General features: G+C 40.2%; 1 protein-coding gene across 3 annotated transcripts in view; it reads right to left on the bottom strand.

Moving 5' to 3' along the window:
- klhl20 (kelch-like family member 20) overlaps positions 1–21,813 on the bottom strand; it is a 95,126-nt gene that overhangs the window by 31,271 nt on the left and 42,042 nt on the right. For all 3 annotated transcript variants that reach the window (XM_060830091.1, XM_060830093.1, XM_060830090.1), the window contains exons 3-4: positions 5,476–5,634; positions 3,518–3,612 (exon numbers count right to left, since the gene is read on the bottom strand). In XM_060830091.1, coding sequence (XP_060686074.1) covers positions 3,518–3,612; positions 5,476–5,634 — 254 coding nt within the window. The remainder of the gene's footprint in view (positions 1–3,517; positions 3,613–5,475; positions 5,635–21,813) is intronic.

The following is a 21,813-nucleotide window of genomic DNA, read 5'->3' as shown; positions in this document are numbered from 1 at the left end:
TCTTGTGCTTTTGGACAATAAAAAAGCTAACAAAATGTTTTTATACAGAGGTTACAAGTCAAGTATGTGCAAGAATAGCCTCTAGCCGAAAGCCAATAACAATAATAAAATTCAGCTGAAGTGCAAAATCAGTTTTGAACGTGTGCACTTTCAAAAATTAAGCTGAATGATTTTTCTCCCATAACTAAGTCAACAGAAAGATGATCATCATTGAAATATGATAATAATCTAGTCATGTCAGTTGGATAGACACATGCTTTCCTCTTGACAGAAAAAAAAGAGGAATGGTATCTTTTCAATAAAACACCCATTTTCTCCAAGGCTCACACTATTTCTAGCCAGAGCTGAACATATGTTCTGACATTGTGAGCTATGCCAAGGTTGCTATTGCAAGCCCCTGACAAATAGATCATACTATTAAAGGGAAAGCTATAATTAGGTTATTAGAATGAGTTGGCCAGAGATTTATTTATAGATAATTAAATTTTAGCTTAGATATTCTTTAGATAGAAAACCACTCAAAACCAGGAAATGTGGATAAAGGGTGTGAAAACCTCACATCAAAACATTAACCATTTTAGGAAATTTTGAATTTGCAATCATCAGCTGTCAGGATCAGTATTAAATTTCATTTATATACAGTGCTCCCCATTGGACAAGGTGTTAAGTACTGACAAGCGGTAGCAATGTGTGTGAACCAAATCATTCTTTCAACTCAGCAGTGTTATTAATACCACTGTGCTTATAAGAAGTAGTTATTTTAATTACTGTGTAATATCAGTTTGTCTAGTTTTATCCTACTCTTCACTCACCGAGATGTTTATAATATTCATTTGAGTAGAATGCATTATACGGTCACTGAATAGTGTCCCTTGTGAAATAAATCCCTTTTGAGGTTCATTTGCATGAAGACAGGCAGGAGGTCTGCTCTCAAATTGCTGTTCACAAGAGGTGCATGAACATCACAGCATGATAATAATCAGCTTTTAATTTCCTCTCTCTTTCTTCTACATTTCCATTTCCGCTTCCTGCATTCTATACTTCGAACGGTTGCGTTGGAAATTGAAGTCCAAAAGCATTTTTTTCCTTTTTCTCCCCAATTCTTTTACAGGACATCGGTGTCACTGGCCAGGCCAGAATTTACTGCTCATCCTGAATTACCCAGACAGCAGTTGAGAGTCATAGAGTCATAAAGACGTACAGCACTGAAACAGATCCTTCGATCCAACTTGTCCATGCCAACCAGATATTCCAAATAAACCTAATCTTATTTGCCAGTATTTGGGCCATATCCCTCCAAACCCTTCTTATTCATATATTCATCCAGATGCCTTTTATACATTGCTGTGGGTCTGAAATCGCATGTAGGCTAGCCTGGGTGAGGAGAGCAGTTTCATTCCCAAAAGGATGTTTGTAAATGTTTGGGACAGCATGCTGGCTTAGTGGTTAGCACTAATGCCTCAGTGCCAGGGACCAGGGTTCAATTCCAGTGTCGGGCAACTGTCTGTGTGGAGCTTGCACATTCTGCATAGGTTTCCTTCAAGTGCTCTGGTTTCCTCCCACAGTCCAAAGATGCGCAGGTTGGGTGGATTGGCCATGCTAAATTGTACATCGTGTCTAGGGATGTGCAAGCTGGTGGGTTAGCCATTGGAAATGCAGGGCTGCAGAGATGGATAGGGAGTGGGTCTGGGTGGGATGCTCTTCGGAGGATTACTGTAAACTCCATGGGTTGAATGGTCTGGTTCCACACTGCAGGGCTTCTATGGAACAATAAGATAATATTTCCCTAACAATTGGCAATGGTTTCCTGGCCATCATTTGATCCTTACTTTCAGATTTTTATTGAATTTTATCTCCACTACCTACCATGTGGGACTCAAACCATGGTCCCCAGAACACTGCCTGGATTTCTGGATTCATGGTCTAGCAATAGTTCCACGAGGCTATTGCCTCCCCATGTGAACCTGTACTTAAAACCTTAGTTTACAGAGTCAGTAGGTCACAGTCAAATCTCAGTTGTTGTCAAAATGTGTGGCAATGAAAAAGCACAGCAGGTCAGGCAGTATCTGAGGAGAGTCGACGTTTCAGGCATAAGCCATTCATCAGGAATGTTGGCGGGCGGAGAGAGGAGGGGTCGCTGAAACATAAATAGAAGGATGGGGTTGGGGGGGGGGGAATGTAGATGGGAAGGCTATAGGTAGATGCAGATAGGGGTGTGAATGCGGTAGGGGAGAGTGGAGCAGATAGGTTAGAAGGAAGATGGACAGGTAGGATTGCGCCGAGTTAGAGGGTTGGATCTGGGATGAGGTGATGGTGGCGGTGGTGGTGGGGGGGATAAGGAAACTGCTGAAGTCGATATTCATACCATGTGGTTGAAGAGTCCCAAATGGAAAATGAGGCGTTTTTCCTCCAATCCTCTGGTGGCTAGGATTTGGCAGTTACAAAGACCCAGGACCTGCACATTCTTGGCTGAATGGAAGGGGGGAGTTGATGTGGTCGGCCACAGGGCAGTTGATTGTTTGGTGCATGTGTCCCAGAGATGTTCCCTGAAATGTTCCTCCATCAGTTGATATCCTGTCTCCCCAGTGTAGAGGAGGCCAAATCAAGAGCAACAGACACAGAGGTGCTTGGATATGCAGGAAAATCTCTGCCTGATGTGAAAAGATCCTTTGGGGCCTTGTCGGAGGTGAGGGGAGAGGTGTGGATGCAAGGATCTCTTGCGGCAGCAAGGGAAAGTGCTGGGGATGGAGCGTGGGTTGGTGGATGGTGTGGACCTAATCAGGGAGTCATGAGGGAATGGTCTCTGCAGATTGCAGATAGGGACGGGGAGAGAAATATATTTCAGGTGGTTGGGGGTCTGATTGTTGGTGGTGGAAATGGAGGAGGATAATACACTATGTCTGGAGATTAGTGGGGTGGAAGGTGAGCACCAGGGGTGTTCATCTTTGTTGTGGTTGGAGGGATAGGGTTCAAGGGCAGAGGTGTGGAAAGTGGAAGAGATGTGCTAGAGGACATCATTGATCATGTGGGAGGGGAAATTATGGTGATTGAAATACAAGGTCATCTCAGATGTGCTGGAGTGGAATTGTTCCTCCTGGGAACAGGTATGGCAGAGGCAGAGGAATTGGGAGTAAGAGATCACATTTTTACAGGAGGGGGATGGGAGGAAGTGTAGCCTAGTTAGTTGTGGGAGTGTCAGCAGAATGGCTCTTTGCTTTTTCAATTCTGCTGCCAGCCATCAGCAACCACATGACTAGATTTGCCTCTCATCTGGTTTAGATGCGTCTGGCCTTTACACCATTTTAGGAAACAGTTGCCGAAACTGTAGCTCACCATTTGGAGCTTGCAGAAAAGCTTTATGTCTGATATTTTTAAGGAGCAAGTTAAACAATAAAACACTTTTTGAATCTTTATGCAAAACTGAAGTTGTTTAAAAATTAGCACGTACGTACAATATCTGTGAAACACGCTGCCTTAAGGGTTACATGCAAGAAAGCAGAAACAAAAAGAATCATACCTGCACTCTTCATCACTCTTGATGAGGGGGTCAGAACCAACTGTACCCACCAAAAACTTGGGACTGAGCAGCGGCAAGCGAACATGTTGTAATACCTAAAGTGAGGAAGGCAACTGAGATTATTTGGAGCAATAGTTCCCAATATAAATATATTGACGGTAACTTATTTTCTAAAGAATTGATTTACACTTTGGCACTATGCACTGTACTCCAACCATGCAAAGTTTCAGAGTTGGGTTCACATTTGTAGCGCTCAATACTGCTGAGTTTCCAATCTCAACAATGTCACTGTAAGAAAGTGTCAAGCAAGGACCCTCACATCCTTTTTTTTAATTCATTCATGGGATGCTGTTGTCACTGGCTACACTAGTATTTATTGCCCATCCCTAATCACCAGGCATTGCTGTGGGTTTGGAGTCACATGCAAGCCAGACCAGGTAAATAAGCTATAGAAAATCTCTCATGACTCCCAGTTACAGTCTCAGCTGAATGAACAATAAATAATAAAGCTTCAAATGTACATCAAACAAATCAATGAGTCTAAACTGCTGTCAAGACGACTTTAGCCCTTACTTTTTGAAGTGATGTCACTATTTCTTTAGATGGTGCTACATCAGACTGCACCCTGAATTGAGGGAAAGTCCAGTCTACATTTACATCGCTACTAATGTGACATTGAGACTGTTTGGCTAGAATTTTTTTGTAAAAAAGTGTATGACGTCCCTGTAAAATCTCTCTCCAAAAGCTCAATAGGGAAAATAAACATGCAATGTAGATAACTCTAGCAGCAAGCATGCAGAACTGAGTTAACTCATAAATGAAAGCATTAAAAATAGTTAGGTTCTCAACCACTTAAAATTTTGAAAGTATCCATAATTGCATGTTGACATAATGATTAGAATTTAGCGTGCCCAATTACATATTTGCCCAAATAGGGTAAGGGCCGTCTGTGCAACATGTCCAATTATGTCTTAGTGACATCAGTGGCGGAGGCTCAAGCAAATGAGTTAAGTCATTAAAATAAGCAAACTTTAGGACATGTGGAAGGTGCCAGATGATGGTTTAATAATTAGGCACTGGCACATGCTAAGGCAGACTTTTAGTGCACTCTGATTTCCTCAACCTCAATTCCTCAATAAGGCTCCAATCAAAATCTAGAATACAGAGGCTTTTTTGCCCCACCATGCCCACATTGCCAATGCTACAATGACCAAATGGAGGTCAGGTATGCGAACAATCCAAAAAATTAATCAGAAATTAAGTTAATCCAACTAGTTTTGCACATCTAAATGGCTAGTTAATAATGTTACTGCATTGCCATTAGCCTAATAGTAAAATACCCACTCAAAAAATCAAACTATTCTCAGAGAACTGTCTCAGAGATACATTAGTGGGAAAAAAAAGAGAACAACTCACACTCGATGTACAACAAAAACAAATTACTGGAGAAACTCCGGAGGACTGGCACCATCTTTGGTAAGAAAGCAAAGTTAATGTTTCAAGTCCAGTGACTCTTCATCAGAACATGCAATGTAACTGCATTGACTGATGTGAAATTATCCTGAACTTAATACACCAGTTCTGTCTATGGGCAATGATTTTATTCATCAGATTAATTCACAATACATCTAGGGACCACTTAAGATCATGACAAGCATTATATAAATGCAAATCTTCCTTTCTTGCCTGAATCTGCTTTCTTAAATATTTAAGTTTTCATTCCAATTAAAATAGTCCAGTTCAAATCCATGCTCATATTCTAGTCGCGAGTAACTTCAATACATGGTTGGTCTAAGACAGAGGATTAGTAACAGCTTTCTAATTAAAGCTCAGAGATAAACAAGTCGCATAGTATGCTTCATTAGCATTAGGAACAGAGTATCTTTCTTGAACTCTTGCTTTTGAAACACAAGTAAAACACGGCCAAGGGTTCAGATTTTCACCTGAAGAATGCTTACCTGGGGAAGCTGGGGACGTCGCTCTTGAATGCTATATTTGACCCAGGCCATGACTGCATTAAAAACCTGCTCCTCACTCCGCACATTCAACTCATCACTGGAAATTATATCAATGAGTTGATTGGCTGGTAACAACATGAACTCCTCACTCTCCATCACCTGAAAGCAAAACAGAAAGAAATAATTGAAGGTTTTACTAAAGAAATGAGGTACAGAAGCTGCCTCAAAAAGAAAACTTTCTGTCAATGCCAGATTTCTTTCAGTAAAAAAGTATCGCTTTACTAAGGCCACCAGCTGTAACATTTACAACATATTGTAAATAACCTAGCACCACATACCAGTAGGAATTTAGCAGTCATACTGTTGGAAGGAATACACCCTCTCAATGAAAATCCTCAGTCTCTTAATTTCAAAAGCAGCACATGGATAGACTGTAGAACATAGAACTTGAGTGCATCTATCAAAGAAAATGTAACTTTTAGCCAGAATTTCAAGAATTTTGATTTCATTTTGGAAATGGGAGGTGAGGAGAAGAATAGAATAAGGATAAGCAAGCCAGTCTTTCTGAAAGTGAAGACCTAATTTTACTCCTGTTAAATTGAGAATACAAGTTATATACCTACAGATAAAAAGCTCGCTACAGTGTTAGGAGTTTCACATCAAAGGAGGATATTCAGTACTTCAATTAATTTATTTGACTCCAAAGCCAAATCTTCATTGGAAAACATGACAGAACAAATAGTGCCTTGGGGCACGATTCAGGTAGTATATCTCTGTAGTGCCCTGATCAGTGTAAACAATCACGCGTAATTTATTTCCCTTACCATCTTCCAAAAAGTTTATGGGAAACCTTTTCCTGTGCACCATGAATAACAAAATTATAAAAATACCCATCAGAAATTAGGTTTTACCTTTGATACAGGACATGCTCTCCCTTGTTTAATTAAGTCACCTGACACATCCATTGAGAAATACACAAGCAAAATTTAAATTGACACACCAGCTTTATTTTCCCACTTCTGTTACTGAGAGACAGTTAGGTTGGGTTGGTTCCCCACTCAACACCAATGCCCCCACCCCAACCCATTTCCACCCATTTTCCAAACAGTTAAATGAGATGAGGGCCCTACCTCCCATCATTATGACACAAGTAGTAACACTGGCAGGCCACATACAGACTTACTCAAATCAAGACTCCTTGCCATTACACAAAATGGTGATGCTGTCAACAACCTAAATAAATTGTAATTACTTGTAAAATACCATGCGAGCAAGTTTGTACCATGGTTGTATCATTGTACACTTAACTAATCTAAAATACATTTCTTAACTATTTATTTCATTCAAATTCAGGACCTAGACACAGCTTTCTTCCATGCTGCAAATTCCTAAGAATCTGAAGTAACAGTTATTTATCATAGTGAGTTGACATCTCCAGAAATTATTTTAGCTGTCCAAGTTGTCAATATATTGACACGTAATCTAAGAAATACATTTATGGATATCAGATGAAGAGAGAAATATGCTTAATTGGGATTTACCTTAAAATCAAACAAACAATCTTTCAATATAGGATTGCATAAGAATAAAACTTTGGTTAGGCATGCAAGTGAGAATTCAAACCAAGAGAAGTGTGAGACTAGTAGAAAGCAGAAATAAAACAAGATAGAGGGCTCTGGCAAAGCCTTACATAGGGTAGGCTAGGTATATCTTATGATCCTGTGATTGATAGTTTGATAGTTTAGCAGGTACATGTGGTAAAATGAAGACAAAACTAGCAAATTCGCACAGAAGTAAAACCACTTGCAAGTTAATTTATGACTTCCATCTTTACCTTTCCAAGCAAAAAGAGGTTTAGAAACCATGGCATATCAGCGAACATGATGTCTACGACATAAGCATTCCTAAAACCTAAGTTATTTAGAGCATTTGGCTCATCAGGTCTGCTCCACCATTTGATCATAGTTGATACGTTTCTCAACCCATTCTCCTGTAACCTGTGATCCCCTTACAATCAAGGATCTAGTTATCTCTGTCTTGAATACACTCAATGGCTTGGCCTCCACAGCCTGCTACAGCAATGAGACCCATACATTGACCACCCTCTGGCTGAAGAAATTCCTCCCCTTCTCAGCTCTAATAGGTCGCTCTTGCACTCTGAGGCTAAACCCTCATGCTCTAGTCTCTCCTACTAAGAGAAACACTTCTTTATGTCCACTCTATCCAGGCCTCTAAGTAAGTTTCAATCAGATCCCCATCCCCATCTTTCTAAACCCTGAGTACAGACCTAGAGTCCTCAACTGCTCGTCATATGACGAGTACTTCATCACTGGGATCATTGATGTAAACCTCCTCTGGATCCTGTCCAAGGCCAGCAAATCCTTCCTTAGATATGGGGCTCAAAACTGCTCATAACATTCTACATGTGGTTTAACCAGATTGAAGTCTTCCATGATTATTGTAAATAGTGCCTTTCTTACAAGCCTTTTCTATCCCCTGATTTACTTTCTTCCCCATATCTTGATTGTTGATAGGAAGTCTAAACACAACTCCCATTAGGTTCTTTTTGCCTGTGCAGTTCCTCAACTCTAAATCACACAGATTCTACGTCTTCCATCTCTATCTTGCTATTTACTTAATTTAGTTTAACCACAAAGCAACTCCACCCCCATTCCATCTTCTTGTCCTTTCGATAGAACATGTATCCTTGGATATTTAGTAACCAGCCCCAATCCCTTCGCGCCGCATCGCTGATATCCACAACACCATATCCGCTACTTTTAACCTGCATTACAGGCTCATTTACCTTGTTTCATATATTACACACACTTAAGCACATGCTCAAGTCCTGGGCTGACTGTCCCCCTTTTCATAGTTATCTCCTTACCCAGTGTGTGTGAAGTTAGATTTTTGACCTTTTCCATACTCTGTCCAATTGAGAAATTAAGCTACAAAAAGATAATCTAATGCAAGGTATACTGTATACCAAGTAATTCAATATTCCTTTTTCCCCATTATAGTTGTCTTCAATAATTCTATTTACAGGGATCCCCTGTGGACATGCATATTCAACTGTTTGATGAGCAAATGCACTTTTAGTAGCTAGTACAAACAGAAATCCCTGTTATTGTCCTAAATCATATTGTTGAGAAGTGGATCTGTATATTTTCATTTTAAATCAAAAATTTAAAATGCTGTAAATGTGAGGATTGAATTCTCTACAAATGTATTTACTTAATCGTCTATCAACCTGCCATGTCACATTTTAACTGCTAACATCCAATTTAAAGAATTAGCTTACACAAACAGAAACTGCACAATTGATCTTTCTGATTTATTCAAATATATCCAAAAGGAACATAATCTGTAGTTAATAACACTTACCTTGAACCAGAAACAAATAACCCTGGACTATTTTCAATTTTAAAAAAAATTTTCTAATCAACTATGTAGATACGTTACCAAAGTTTAAGAGGCATTTAGACAGACATATGAACAGGCAAGGAATAGATGGATACAGACCATGGGCAGGCACACAAAATTAGTTTAGATGGCATAACAAACGGCACAGGTGTCATATAGTCATAAAAAAAAGGTACAGCACGGAAGACCACCTCTTAGTCCAACTCATCCATGTTGGCCAGATATCCTAAATTAATCTAGTCCCACTTGAAAGCATTTGGCCCAAATTCCTCTAAATCCTTTCTATTCCCATACCCATTCAGATGCCCTTTGAATGTTGTAATTGTACCAGTCTCCACCACCTCCTCTGGCAGCTCATTCCATACCCACACTACCCTCTGCCACTTAGGTCCCTTTTGTATCTTTCCACTTTCACTTGAAACCTTAGCCCTATAGTTTTGGACACCCCCACCTTGGAAAATTGACTATAAGACATATAAGAAATTAGGTTATTCAACCCATTAAGTCTGCTCCACCACTTAACATGGATGTTAAGTTTCCTAACTCCATTCTCCCACTTTCTCCCCATAATCCCTGTTTCCCTTGATATTCACGAGCCTATCCAACTAAGTCTTAAATATACTCAATCAGCTGGCCTCCACAGCCATTTGTGGCAATGAATTCCATAGATTCACCACTCTCTGGCTGAAGAGGTTTCTTCCACTGTTCGAAAAGGTTGTGTCCTTGGGTCCTAGGGTCTCCTACCAATGGAAACATCTTCCCAACACCTACGCTGTCCAGCCCATTTCGTATTCTGTATGTTTCGATTAGGTCCCCCCTCATCCTTCTAAACTTCATTGAGTATAAACCCAGAGTCCTCAATTGTTTCTCATGTTTTCATTCCTCGGACCATTCTCATGAACGTCCTTGGCTATACACCCTATCCATGCCCCTCATGATTATTCAAACCTCTATAAGGGTCACCACTAATCCACTGAAGCGCCAGAAAATAGCTCTAGCTTATTCAAACTCTTCCTATAGCTCAAACGCTTTGCACTTATGAGATGGGCTCTTCCATCATTCAGGATGGGATATTTGTGGAGGCTCCTCCTCTAGGGAGTTGTTTAATTACCCACCACTGTCTACAACTGGATGTGCTCGATCCATCAGCTCGAGCTGAAAATGATATTATTTGCATAGACTCTTCTGTTATTTAAGACTGCTATATTGCTTTTCAACACAATAAAAGTTTCAATTATTTAGTTACTGCACAAGATATAAAAATAATCTACACAATTATAAAACAATATATTTATAATAATTACAAAACAATCACTCAAAGTATTAGAATATATTGCACAACATTATCTAGGGTACAGCTCTACAGAAGATACGTCCTCTGGTTCTTGCTTCAGTTACTCACTTGTCCCCATCAGAAGCAAGTGCAGCAGGCTATGTGATCAAGCTTATTTTAATCATTACCCAGTCTTCAGATTTCCAGGTTTCTGATTTACAGCATCCACAGTTCTTTCAGTTTTTATTCAGATTTCCAGTGCACGATAACAGGAAAGACCAGGAATCCTGTTCACTTGCTTTTCTCCTCTTCCTAGCTCCAGACTGCTAACTGTAGCAATACCAACTACACCTCTTTGATATATAACTCAGCAAAGTGAATAAAATCTGAGATCTTCTTAATCTGCACGATTCAGAAACTGTTTACTCATGTCTTTTTATACAGCAGAGAAAGTAAATTTACCGTTTCATTATTTTTAAACTCTACTTGCTTTAACTTCTTGATTGGATTTAAGTGGCATGACAATCAATTTCTTGTATAATCTCGATGTACATTGCTTTAGATGGAAAACAAGTAGTTATTTTTAAAATGGAAATAGGACATAGAATGGAAACAAAATAGAAAAAGGATTTTGCCAGGGTTGGAGGATTTGAGCTGTAGGAATAGGTTGAATAGGTTAGGGCTGTTTTCCCTGGAGCGTTGGAGGCTGTGGGGTACAATTGCAACATTTAAAAGGCATTTGGATGGATATATGAATAGGAAGGGTTGGGAGGGATATGGGCCAGGTGCTGACAGGTGAGACTAGATTGAGTTGGGATATCTGGTCAGCATGGACAAGTTGGACTGAAGGGTCTGTTGACATGCTGTACATCTCTGATTAGGACTGTATAACTTTGCCTCCACATAGTATTCTTCTCCAGCAGTGGAGTTGTGTTCCATCCCTGGCATTAGTAATCACTTCTTTCATAGGTTACGCTAATCTGTAAAGTCAGTAACCTTCAAAACCCCTTTGACCTCACTGCGGAAGCATGGGCCACAACTATTGCTACCAATGTGAGCATGTTTGAGCTGGAATATCAGCTTCCACTAAATACAAAAAGATTTTGTATAGTATTCCATGAGGAAGTGAAACTATAGACGGAAGAAATAAAAGAAAAAAGCCAGCAAGGAAACAAAGATAAATAGAGGACAAGTAGCAGTGAGGAAATGGGGAGGCTGCAGAAGGGATCGGACAGTCTTGGAAAGCAGATAAAGTGGCAGATGGAATACAATTTGCGAAGGTGTGAGGTTACGCACTTTGGTAGGAAGCAAGACATAGACTATTTTCAAAATTGGGAAAGGTTTTAGAAATCAGAAGCACAAAGGGATTTAGGAGTCCTAATTCAGGATTCTCTTAAGGTTAATGTGCAGTTCAGTTGGCAGTTAGGAAGGAAGTGAGAGCTTTCATTTCAAAAGGACTAGAATACAAGAGTAGAGATAGCCAGGAGTTTCCATTAATCCAGCAGATTTGATCTTCATTAAAGTTAGGACAGTGGCAACTTTCAGCTATACAGACAACTAGCGAAACTGCAGACAGAGACAGAAAAGATAATGCTTATGTGAGCCCAGGGAAAATGGCAAGTTAAATCTAAAATTGGCTCAGCGGAAGAATACAAAGGGAAGCTTGACAGCTGTTTGTGTGATTACAAAGCTGTATGCAATTGGATTGTACAAGGTTCAGTACCGGATCATTTCCTTTCAAAGTACACATCTATGAGTTAGATTTGGGAAAAGAAGTTTGCAGATGATGAAAAAAGTAGCAGACAGCAGGAGGACATACTGGCCAGGTTGGCATATAAATTGCAAATCCAAAGTGCAAAGTAAAGCATTTGGAGAGGTCAAAACAAAAAACAAGGGAATGTACAATTAATAGTGACAAGTGCAGAGGAATAAGGATATTGTGCAGTGCATGTTTATAAATCTGATAGTGTGGGATAGACAAAGTGGCTTAAGAAAGCATATAGGTTGCTATTCTTCATTAGTGGAGTTACAGAACAGAAGAATGTGGAGGTTATGTTAGAACTGTACTAAACGCCAGTTAAGCCACAAGTAGAACACTGCATTTACTTTTAGTCAACATGTTACAGGAAGGAATTTAACAGGATCTTGACCCAATGGCAATAAAGGAGCAACAACATAATTCCAAGTAAAGACAGAGTGTGACTTGGAGAGAAACTTGCAGGAATAGTATTCCTCTGTATTAGCTGCCTATGTCCTTCTAGGTGGTAGAGTTACAGGTTTGGAAGGTGCTTAGCAAGAGAGGTTAATGACCAGGACTTATAAATTCAAATAGCTGGCAAACAATTTGAGGAGTTGAAGAGGAAAAAAATACTTTCTATCCAGATGGTGATGAACATAAAACGAGGAGCAAGATAGGTTAATTTGAGCATTTAAATATGCCCTACCTTTCAAGAGAATCATAGCTTTAACTTTACTTCCCATTTGCAACCTGACCCAATCCATATCCTGGAGGCTGGTATAATTGCAATTTAAGAGGCATTTGGATGGGTATATGAATAGGAAGGGTTTGGGGGGATATGGGCCAGGTGTTGGCAGGTGGGACTAGATTGGGTTGGAATATCTGGTCAGTATGGACGGGTTGGACCGAAGGGTCTGTTTCCATGTTGTACATCTCTATGACTTTATTACTCTAAATCAAAAGTGTGCCTGACTTAGATGGAACAATGGTTTGAAACTTACTACCTGAAAAGATGGTAAAGGTAGAATTCCTCTTCACATTTAAACAGTATTTGGATATGTGTATGAAGTGTCGTAATCTACAAGGTTACAGACTGAAAGCTCCAAGTGCTCAAAATATTAAGCTGAAAAACTCCATCAGCAGACTTGATGGACCAAATTCCTGCCTTGTCCAATAGTTTATGATTCTGTGATAGATGAAATTTAATGCAGGAAAGTGTGAAGAGTCACGTACTGGAAGAAAGAATGAGAAGGGGCAAAACAAACTAAACGGAACAATTTCAAAGGAGTTTGAGAAATTGGAACAGCTGTGTTCACATATACAAATCTTTGAAGAGAACAGGACAAATTCATAAGATACTAAAAACGCATAGAGGATCCGAGGTTTTATAAATGGAGACAGAGTACGAAAGTAAAGGAGTTATGCTAAACTTTATAAATCATTGGTTGTGCTTCAATTGGAACCTCAATTTTAGGAGGCACTACTCTTCAGGAGATATTGTCAGGTCTCGGACGATAGCATTGCAGCTTTACTAAATTGGTATCAGGAATAAAGAATTTCAGTTACGTGGAGAGAACTGGGAAGCTTGGATCGTTCTCCTTTCAGCACAGTTGCTAATAGAAGTATGTGAAATTATAAAGGGTTTTGATAAGGAGGTCAGGAGAAATTGTTGCTACTTTCAGTGGGCAGTTACTTGAGGAGTCAGATTTAAGGTCATGAGCTAAAGAACACGAGAGAGTGAATCTTTTTTATGAAATGAGTTCTGATGATCTAAAGTGTTCTGCTGGAAAAATGGTGCAAATAGATTCACAAAGAAATGCAAAAACAAAAAAAAAGGAGTACGTCCAATTGGAGAGTTTTACAAAAAGGTAGCATGGCAAGCTGGATGAAATAGTCTTCTGTCAAGGTCCCCACAATCCAGTTTATTTAAATAATTACTTTATTACAAGGAAGCAATTCCAATGAAAGAACTAGGAGTAATAAGACTTGCCTTGACCAAAATAAAGGTTAAAATAGACATGTTAAACTCACGCAAAACTTGATATTTGTTTAAAAAGATGAAAAATTGGTCTGAGATATCAATCACATCTATTCTCGAACAAGTTAGCTAGTCTCATCCAAGACAGCACTGAGGGCATTACAGTCAGACATTACATTCCTAAAGGGAGGAGGCAGAGTTCCTCATCAACTAAAGAAAATCCACTAAGTGCCTATGTGCAAATGCCAAGCAAGGATAAGGTATCTCCTTATTATCACTGCCAAATAAAATGTGAGCACTACTGTTTAAGTTCACTGACAATGAATTTTGTTCTTGACAAAGCACTGGCACACTCTGACTAACACTAACTCACTCATCTTGCAAGTAAACTGCATCACCTGATTCAAAACACAAAGTCAGGAAATGACTATGAAAAGTAACTCTTGTATGTCATAATTACTTCAGGAACTTCATCTGATCTTTCAAGTTCTCAACATGTCAGTGTTGGAGAGTTTCCAAAGACATCTAAACAAACTGCAACAGGCCAAAGACTGGAAGAAGTTAAAGGATTTTTTTAGATCCAAGTACTGTCATCAGCAATTGAAAAGTGACACTGAATCTACCTTATACTAGCAAGTGGCCCAGATATTGGAGTGTCTCAATATCAAGAATCAAACTTAATTTCAAAACACACTAAATGAAAAAAAAATTTCACTAACATTTGTTTCAAAGCAGCCAAAGAAACAGCATGATTCAGTGGACTACTCTGAAATAGAAATACTGCTGTCAACAAAGTATGAGCTGGGGAGCAATTGTAGAAGAGACCATGTATGTTGATAATGATCAATGTAAATAGCAGCAAGATAAAACACATCAATCTCAATGACCCCTCTATTCGGTGAACAGCCTCCTAGATTATACATTAAGAATGCAACATCACAAAAGAATATAAAGACGAGGCAAATAAATGTACTGATCTAACTTTCTCTTTTAATAATAACTAAGTGTTGAATTACAAACATATAGCTTTCAACAAAGCAATGGTTGACACTTACAAATTACACCAGTAGCACTGCAGTTTGTTCATACTTAGTTCAAGGAATCGTCTTAAGGATACTGTGATATGTGAATATGTGCTGCATGTATGCATGGACATTTTATCCCTAATGGGAACATAAAACACATCTCAAAATACTTAAACACTGGAGCTAAGCCAAATCTACAGTGAAACCTGACCTTTCCAAAAATGTACGTCACCAGTTCCCCACATAATGCCCAATTACATTCCCAATTACATTCAACAACTCAAGGATCATTTGAGAACAGAAATTGCTGGAAATACAAAGCAGTCTACCAATACTTGCAAACAAGATAGATTTAATATTTAGATGCAGTCTTTTCATGAGAATTAAACTACTAAAGTTGATAACGTGTTGAAAAGACCAGCTGCAAAGCACAAAATACAAAAAGGCATTGCAACATTTTCATTTCCCATTGTCAGTCATGTCACCACAAACAGCAGTTAGTGTTGTACTTCGGATTTGTGTTCCCTTTTAGTGTGATCATTTTGATTAGTTTTGATGCCACAGTGAATTGAAAAATAACAGAGGTCACATTAAAAAAAATCCTTTTGCATTCTTGTTTCAAACATGGCAACAGGGAAAGTCAGAAAATTGCTACGCTTGTTCTCATGTTCCCATTCTCCACTTAAGAAAAAATTACCCCATAGGATTCTGCTTAATTCAAGATGGAGGATGGGAAATAAAAATGTGGCTGTAAGAACTACTTTTTTTGAGATATTTTCAGTGGATTTCCTCAAATTCTAGGAGCAGTAATTATGGTATTATAAAGTTGTTGCATTGCTTTGGAACTTTAGGGGGAGAAAAAGATCAAAACAACAGCACTTTAAAAAAGAAAGCAGACAGACAAAAAGATAGTGGTGATTCAAATAGAGAAAAAAGCCTACACTGCTGTCTGATCCAGCTGCTGCCTTTGTTGTCTGTTTTCAAGTATCTCTGAGCACCAGAGTTTGTTATAAGAAAAATAAACAAATAGCGAAATTCACAGCTGACCTTGGAGAAACCTGTGTGTGGGAGTTCACAGCAGGGGAACAGCTAAGCGGCATTTTAAAGTGTAACCTTACTGGTTTTCTTTTGTAAATCTATAATAGTGAGTAGAGTTTTTTTGATTGTGTTATTATTGAGATTGGTCTCTTGATTAAACTTTTAAAAATATAAAAACATAGGTACTAAACTAGCCTGAAGCAGTGTTTTTAATACCATTACAACTACTATTTTCTGGGTCTATGGACTGTTAAGGTGCAAAGATAGTCTTCAGTAGAGTGATGTACTCTTCCTGTTGGATGTGGAAGATTATGTCAGTAGGAGGAGTGTTTGGTTGAGAATCCTATTGGATCACATGGATCCGTTGAATGACAGATAAAGGTAATAAGGAATTGACAGGAGTATGATGGATGGCAATTACAGGCAAGGAATTAAACCAAAGATACAGTCAGGTAGGTGGGTGACCTCCAGGAAAGGTAGGAGAGGGAGGCAGGCCGCGCAGGAACGTCCTGTGGCTATCTCCATTTCAAACAAATATGCTGTTTTGGAAAATACGTGGCTCTATTCCTGATGAAGAGTTTATACTCAAAACGTCGACTCTCCTGCCCCTCAGATGCTGCCTGAACAGCTGTGCCTTTATAGTATCACACCCTGACTCTCAGGGAAATGTAACACAGACAGCCAGATTTCTGGTACTGGGACCACCCTAATGTAACCAAAGGTACACAGATTCCAAGCTGGTAGTGATATGGGGCTCCCCAGCACAGATGAATCTGTGGCTGACAGCAAGACATTAGAATAGTGAGTTGCTTTCCTGGTGCCGGGATCAAAGATGTCTTGGAGAGGGTGCAGAATTTTCTGAAGGGGAGTGGGACCAGTAGGAGGTAGTTGTACACATTGAAACCAACACAGGAAGTGAAAAGGACGAGATTCTGAAGAGAGAATATAGAAAATTAGGCAGGAATTTCACAATTAGATCCTCAAAAGGTAATAATATCTGGATTACTCCAACTGCCATGTGCGAGGGAGGGTAGGAATAGGAGGACAGAGCAGATGAACGCATGGTCGAGGAACTGGTGCAGGAGAAGGATTCACATTTTTGGATCATTGGAATCGCTACTGTGGTAGAAGGGACATGATTGCCAGACTACTCAGACCCCTTGGCATCATGGTAGCCCACAAACCCACCAATACATTAAAAGTCCCTATATAAACAGGCAAACTGATGTCTTGCACTTACTGTGCAAGAACTGTAACAAACACTATATTGGACAAACAGGCACAAAAGTAGCCACCAGGAAACATGAACACCGACTAGCTACAAAATGACTTGACCCTCTCTGACTAGTATCCTTACATACAGATAATGAAGGTTACCACCTTGACTTGGACAACATATCCATCCTAGAACAAGCCAACAGAGACACACATGAGAATTCCTGGAAGCATGGCATTCCAAAACGGAACTCTATCAACAAACACATTGACTTAGACCCCATTTACTGCCCCTGAGAAAAAGAATAGAAATGACAGCACCATAGGAAATGATATCACTGACCCAAAGGAATCCAAACATATAAACAGAAAGCAGGAATCATCGGCGGTGCTTCGTCCGAGGGCCCACTGAAGAGGTTACCTAGTATGGTGACGAAATGTCTGAAAATGAAGCTTCCAGTTCAGTGAGCACAGAGTCATAGAGATGTACAGCATGGAAATAGACCTTTAGGTCCAACTCGTCCATGCCGACCAGATATCCCAACCCAATCTAGTCCCATCTGCCAACACCCGGCCCATTTCTCTCCAAACCCTTCCTATTCATATACCCATCTAAATGCTCTTAAATGTTGCAATTGTACCAGCCTCCACCACTTCCTCTGGCAGCTCATTCCATACACGTACCACACTCTGCGTAAAAAAGTTGCCCCTTAGGTCCCTCTTATATCTTTCCCCTCTCACCCTAAACCTATGCCCTCTAGTTCTGGACTCCCCAACCCCAGGGAAAAGACTTTGCCTATTTACCCTATCCATGCCCCTCATAAATTTTGTAAACCTCTATGAGGTCACTCCTCAGCCTCCTACGCTCTAGGGAAAACAGCCCAGCCTGTTCAGCTCCTCCCTGTATCTCAGATCCTCCAACCCTGGCAACATCCCTGTTATCTTTTCTGAACCCTTTCATGTTTCACAACATCTTTCCGATAGGAAGGAGACCAGAACTGCACGCAATATTCCAACAGTAGCCAAACCAATGTCCTGTACAGCTGCAACATGACCTCCCAACTCCTGTACTCAATGTTCTGACCAATAAAGGAAAGCATACCAAATGCATTCTTCACTATCCTATCTACCTGCGACTCCACTTTCAAGGAGCTATGAACCTGCACTCCAAGGTCTTTGTTCAGCAACATTCCCTAGGACCTTACCATTAAGTGTATAAGTCCTGCTAAGATTTGCTTTCCCAAAATGCAGCACCTCGCATTTATCTGAATTAAACTCCATCTGCCACTTCTCAGCCCATTGGCCCATCTGGTCCAGATCCTGTTTAATCTGAGGTAACCCTCTTCGCTGTCCACTACACCTCCAATTTTGGTGACATCTGCAAACAATAGACAAGATCTAAAAGTTGTAGTGCTAAATTGGAGAAAGGCCAATTTTGACAGTATTAGGCAAGAACTTTCAAAAGCTGATTGGAGGCAGATGTTTGCAGGTAAAGGGATGGCTGGAAAATGGGAAGCCTTCAGAAATGAGATAACAAGAATCCAGAGAAAGTATATTCCTGTCAGGGGTAAAGGGAAGGCTGGTAGGTATAGGGAATTCTGGATGACTAAAGAAATTGAGGGTTTGGTTAAGAAAAAGAAGGAAGCATATGTCAGGTATAGACAGGATAAATCGAATGAATTCTTAGAAGAGTATAAACACAATAGAAGTATACTTAAGAGGGAAATCAGGAGGGCAAAAAGGGACATGAGATAGCTTTGGCAAATAGAATTAAGGAGAATCCAAAGGGATTTTACAAATATATTAAGGACAAAAGGGTAACTAGGGCAAGAATAGGGCCTCTCAAAGATCAGCAAGGTGGCCTTAGTGTGGAGCCAAAGAAAATGGGGGAGATGCTAAATGAACATTTTGCATCAGTAATTACTGTGGAAAAGTATATGTAAGATATAGACTGTAGGGAAACAGATGGTGACAACTTGCAAAATGCCCAGATTACAGAGGAGGAAGTGCTGGATGTCTTGAAATGGTTAAAGGTGGATAAATACCCAGGACCTGATCAGGTATACCCGAGAACTCTGTGGGAAGCTAGAGAAATGACTGCTGGGCCTCTTTTGTATCATCGATAGTCACAGGTGAGGTGCTGAAAGACTGGAGGTTGGCAAATTGCACCCAGAGGGACCTGCATAAGGAGGGCAGACTGCAACTGAATTGAAAGTGGACTAATATACTGGCTAGGAAATTTGCTAGACCTGTTCAGAAGAATTTAAATGAGGAAGGGGGGATCCCAGGAAGGTAGGGAGGCAAGTGATCAGTCTGAGATTGGTACAATTGGAAAAAGAATGAGTCAAACAGACAGGGTTTGACAGGAACAAAGCAGATGACGAGGTAGGACTGATAAATTAAACTGCATTTATTTCAATGCAAGAGACCTAACAGATAAGGCAGATGAACATAGAACATAGAAAGATACAGCGCAGTACAGGCCCTTCGGCCCTCGATGTTGCGCCGACCGAATCCTACCTAATCTACACTAGCCCAATAACTTCCAAATGCCTATCCAATGCCCGCTTAAATGACCATAAAGAAGGAGAGTTCACCACTGCTACTGGCAGGGCATTCCATGAACTCACAACCCGCTGTGTAAGGAATCTACCCCTAACATCTGTCCTATACCTACCACCCCTTAATTTAAAGCTGTGTCCCCTAGTAACACCTGACTCCATTAGCGGTAAAAGGTTCTCAGTGTCGACCCTATCTAAACCCCTAATCATCTTATACACCTCTATCAAATCTCCCCTAAACCTTCTCTTCTCCAATGAGAACAGCCCCAAGTGCCTCAGCCTTTCCTCATAAGATTTTCCTACCATTCCAGGCAACATCCTGGTAAACCTCCTCTGCACTCGTTCCAATGCCTCCACATCCTTCCTATAGTATGGCGACCAAAACTGCACACAATACTCCAGATGAGGCCGCACCAGAGTCTTATACAGTTGCAACATGACCTCAGGACTCCGGAACTCAATTCCTCTACCAATAAAGCCCAGTACACCATATGCCTTCCTCACAGTTAGGGCATGGCTCGGAACATGGGACTGGGGTATCACAGCAATTATAGAGATATAGCTGAGATATAGACAGGACTGGCAGCTTAATATTTCAAGGTATAGGAAGGATAGAACAGGGGCCAAGAGAGGAGGGGGAGTTGCATGTTTGATTAGGGATAACATTATGATTGTACTGAGGGAAGATATTTCCTAGGAATACATCCAGGGAAGTTATTTGAGTGGAACTGAGAAATAAGAAAGGGATTACACTATAAACCTTCCTATTGTCATCATAGAATCCCTACAGTGTGGAAACAGGCTCTTAGGCCCAACAAGTCCACACCAACCCCCCAAAGAGTAACCCACCCAAACCCATTCCCCTACCCTACATTTACCCCTGACCAATGCAACTAACCTGCGCACCCCTGAACACTATGAGCAATTTAGTATGGCCAATTTACCCTTAACCTGCACATCTTTGGATGATGGGAGGAAACTGGAACACCCAGAGGAAACCCACACAGCCTTGGGGAGAATGTGTAAACTCCACAGAGACGTCGCGCGAGGCTGGAATCGAACTCGGGATCCTGACGCTGTGAGGCAGAAGTGCTAACCACTGAGTCACCGTGCCATTCTAATATGTAAGGAGATCTCAGTTATCTATAAGAATAATAAGGTGGTTATATTAGGAGATCTCAACTTTCCAAACATAGACTGGGACTGCCATACTGTTAAGAGCTTGGATGGAGAGGGATTTGTTGTGTGACCAAAAAAAACTGGTTCAGTATGTGGATGGACCTAAGAGAGAAGGTGCAAAACTTGACCTACTGTTGGAAATAACGCAAGGCAGGCGATTGAGATGTTAGTGGGGGGGCACTTTGGGACCAGTGAACATAATTCTATTAGTTTTAAAATAGCAATGGAAAAGGATAGACCAGATCTAAAAGTTAAAGCTCTCAATTGGAGGAATGCCAATTTTGACAGTAATGAGCCACAACTTTCAGAAGATGATGGGGGGGGAAATGTTCACAGGTGAAGGGATGACTAAAAAATGGGAAGCCTTCAAACATGAGATAATGAGAGTCCAGAGTGAGTATGTCCCTGTTAGGGTGAAGGGCAAGGCTGGTAGTTATGGGGAACGTTGGATGACCAGAGAAATGGAGGTTTTGATCAAGAACAAGAGGAAAGTACAGACCAGGTATAAACAACAGAAATCGAGTGATTATCTAAAAAAGTATAAGAGCAGCAATATACTTAAGAGGGACATCAGGAGAGCAAAAAGGTGACATGAGGTAACTTTGGCAAATAGGGTTAAGGAAAATCCAAAAAGGATCTTACAAACACATTAAGGATCCTAGAATTACTAAAGAGTAACTAGGGAGAGTAGAGCCCCTTAAAGATCCGATGTGTAGAACTGCAGAAGATGGCAGGGATACTAAATGGGTATTTTGCATCAGTCTTACTGTGGAAAAGGATATGGAAGATAGAGAATGTGGAGAAATAAATAGCAACATCTTGAAAAATGTCCACATTACAGATACTTGTTGTCATAAAATATATAAAGGTGGATAAATCCCCGGGACTTGATCAGGTGTATCCTAGAA

The sequence above is a fragment of the Hemiscyllium ocellatum genome, chromosome 9 (assembly GCF_020745735.1).
Source record: "Hemiscyllium ocellatum isolate sHemOce1 chromosome 9, sHemOce1.pat.X.cur, whole genome shotgun sequence".
In the NCBI taxonomy this organism is placed as follows: Eukaryota; Metazoa; Chordata; class Chondrichthyes; order Orectolobiformes; family Hemiscylliidae; genus Hemiscyllium; species Hemiscyllium ocellatum.
Note: the sequence above shows the minus strand (reverse complement) of the source record. Positions and strands in the feature narration are given on the sequence as shown.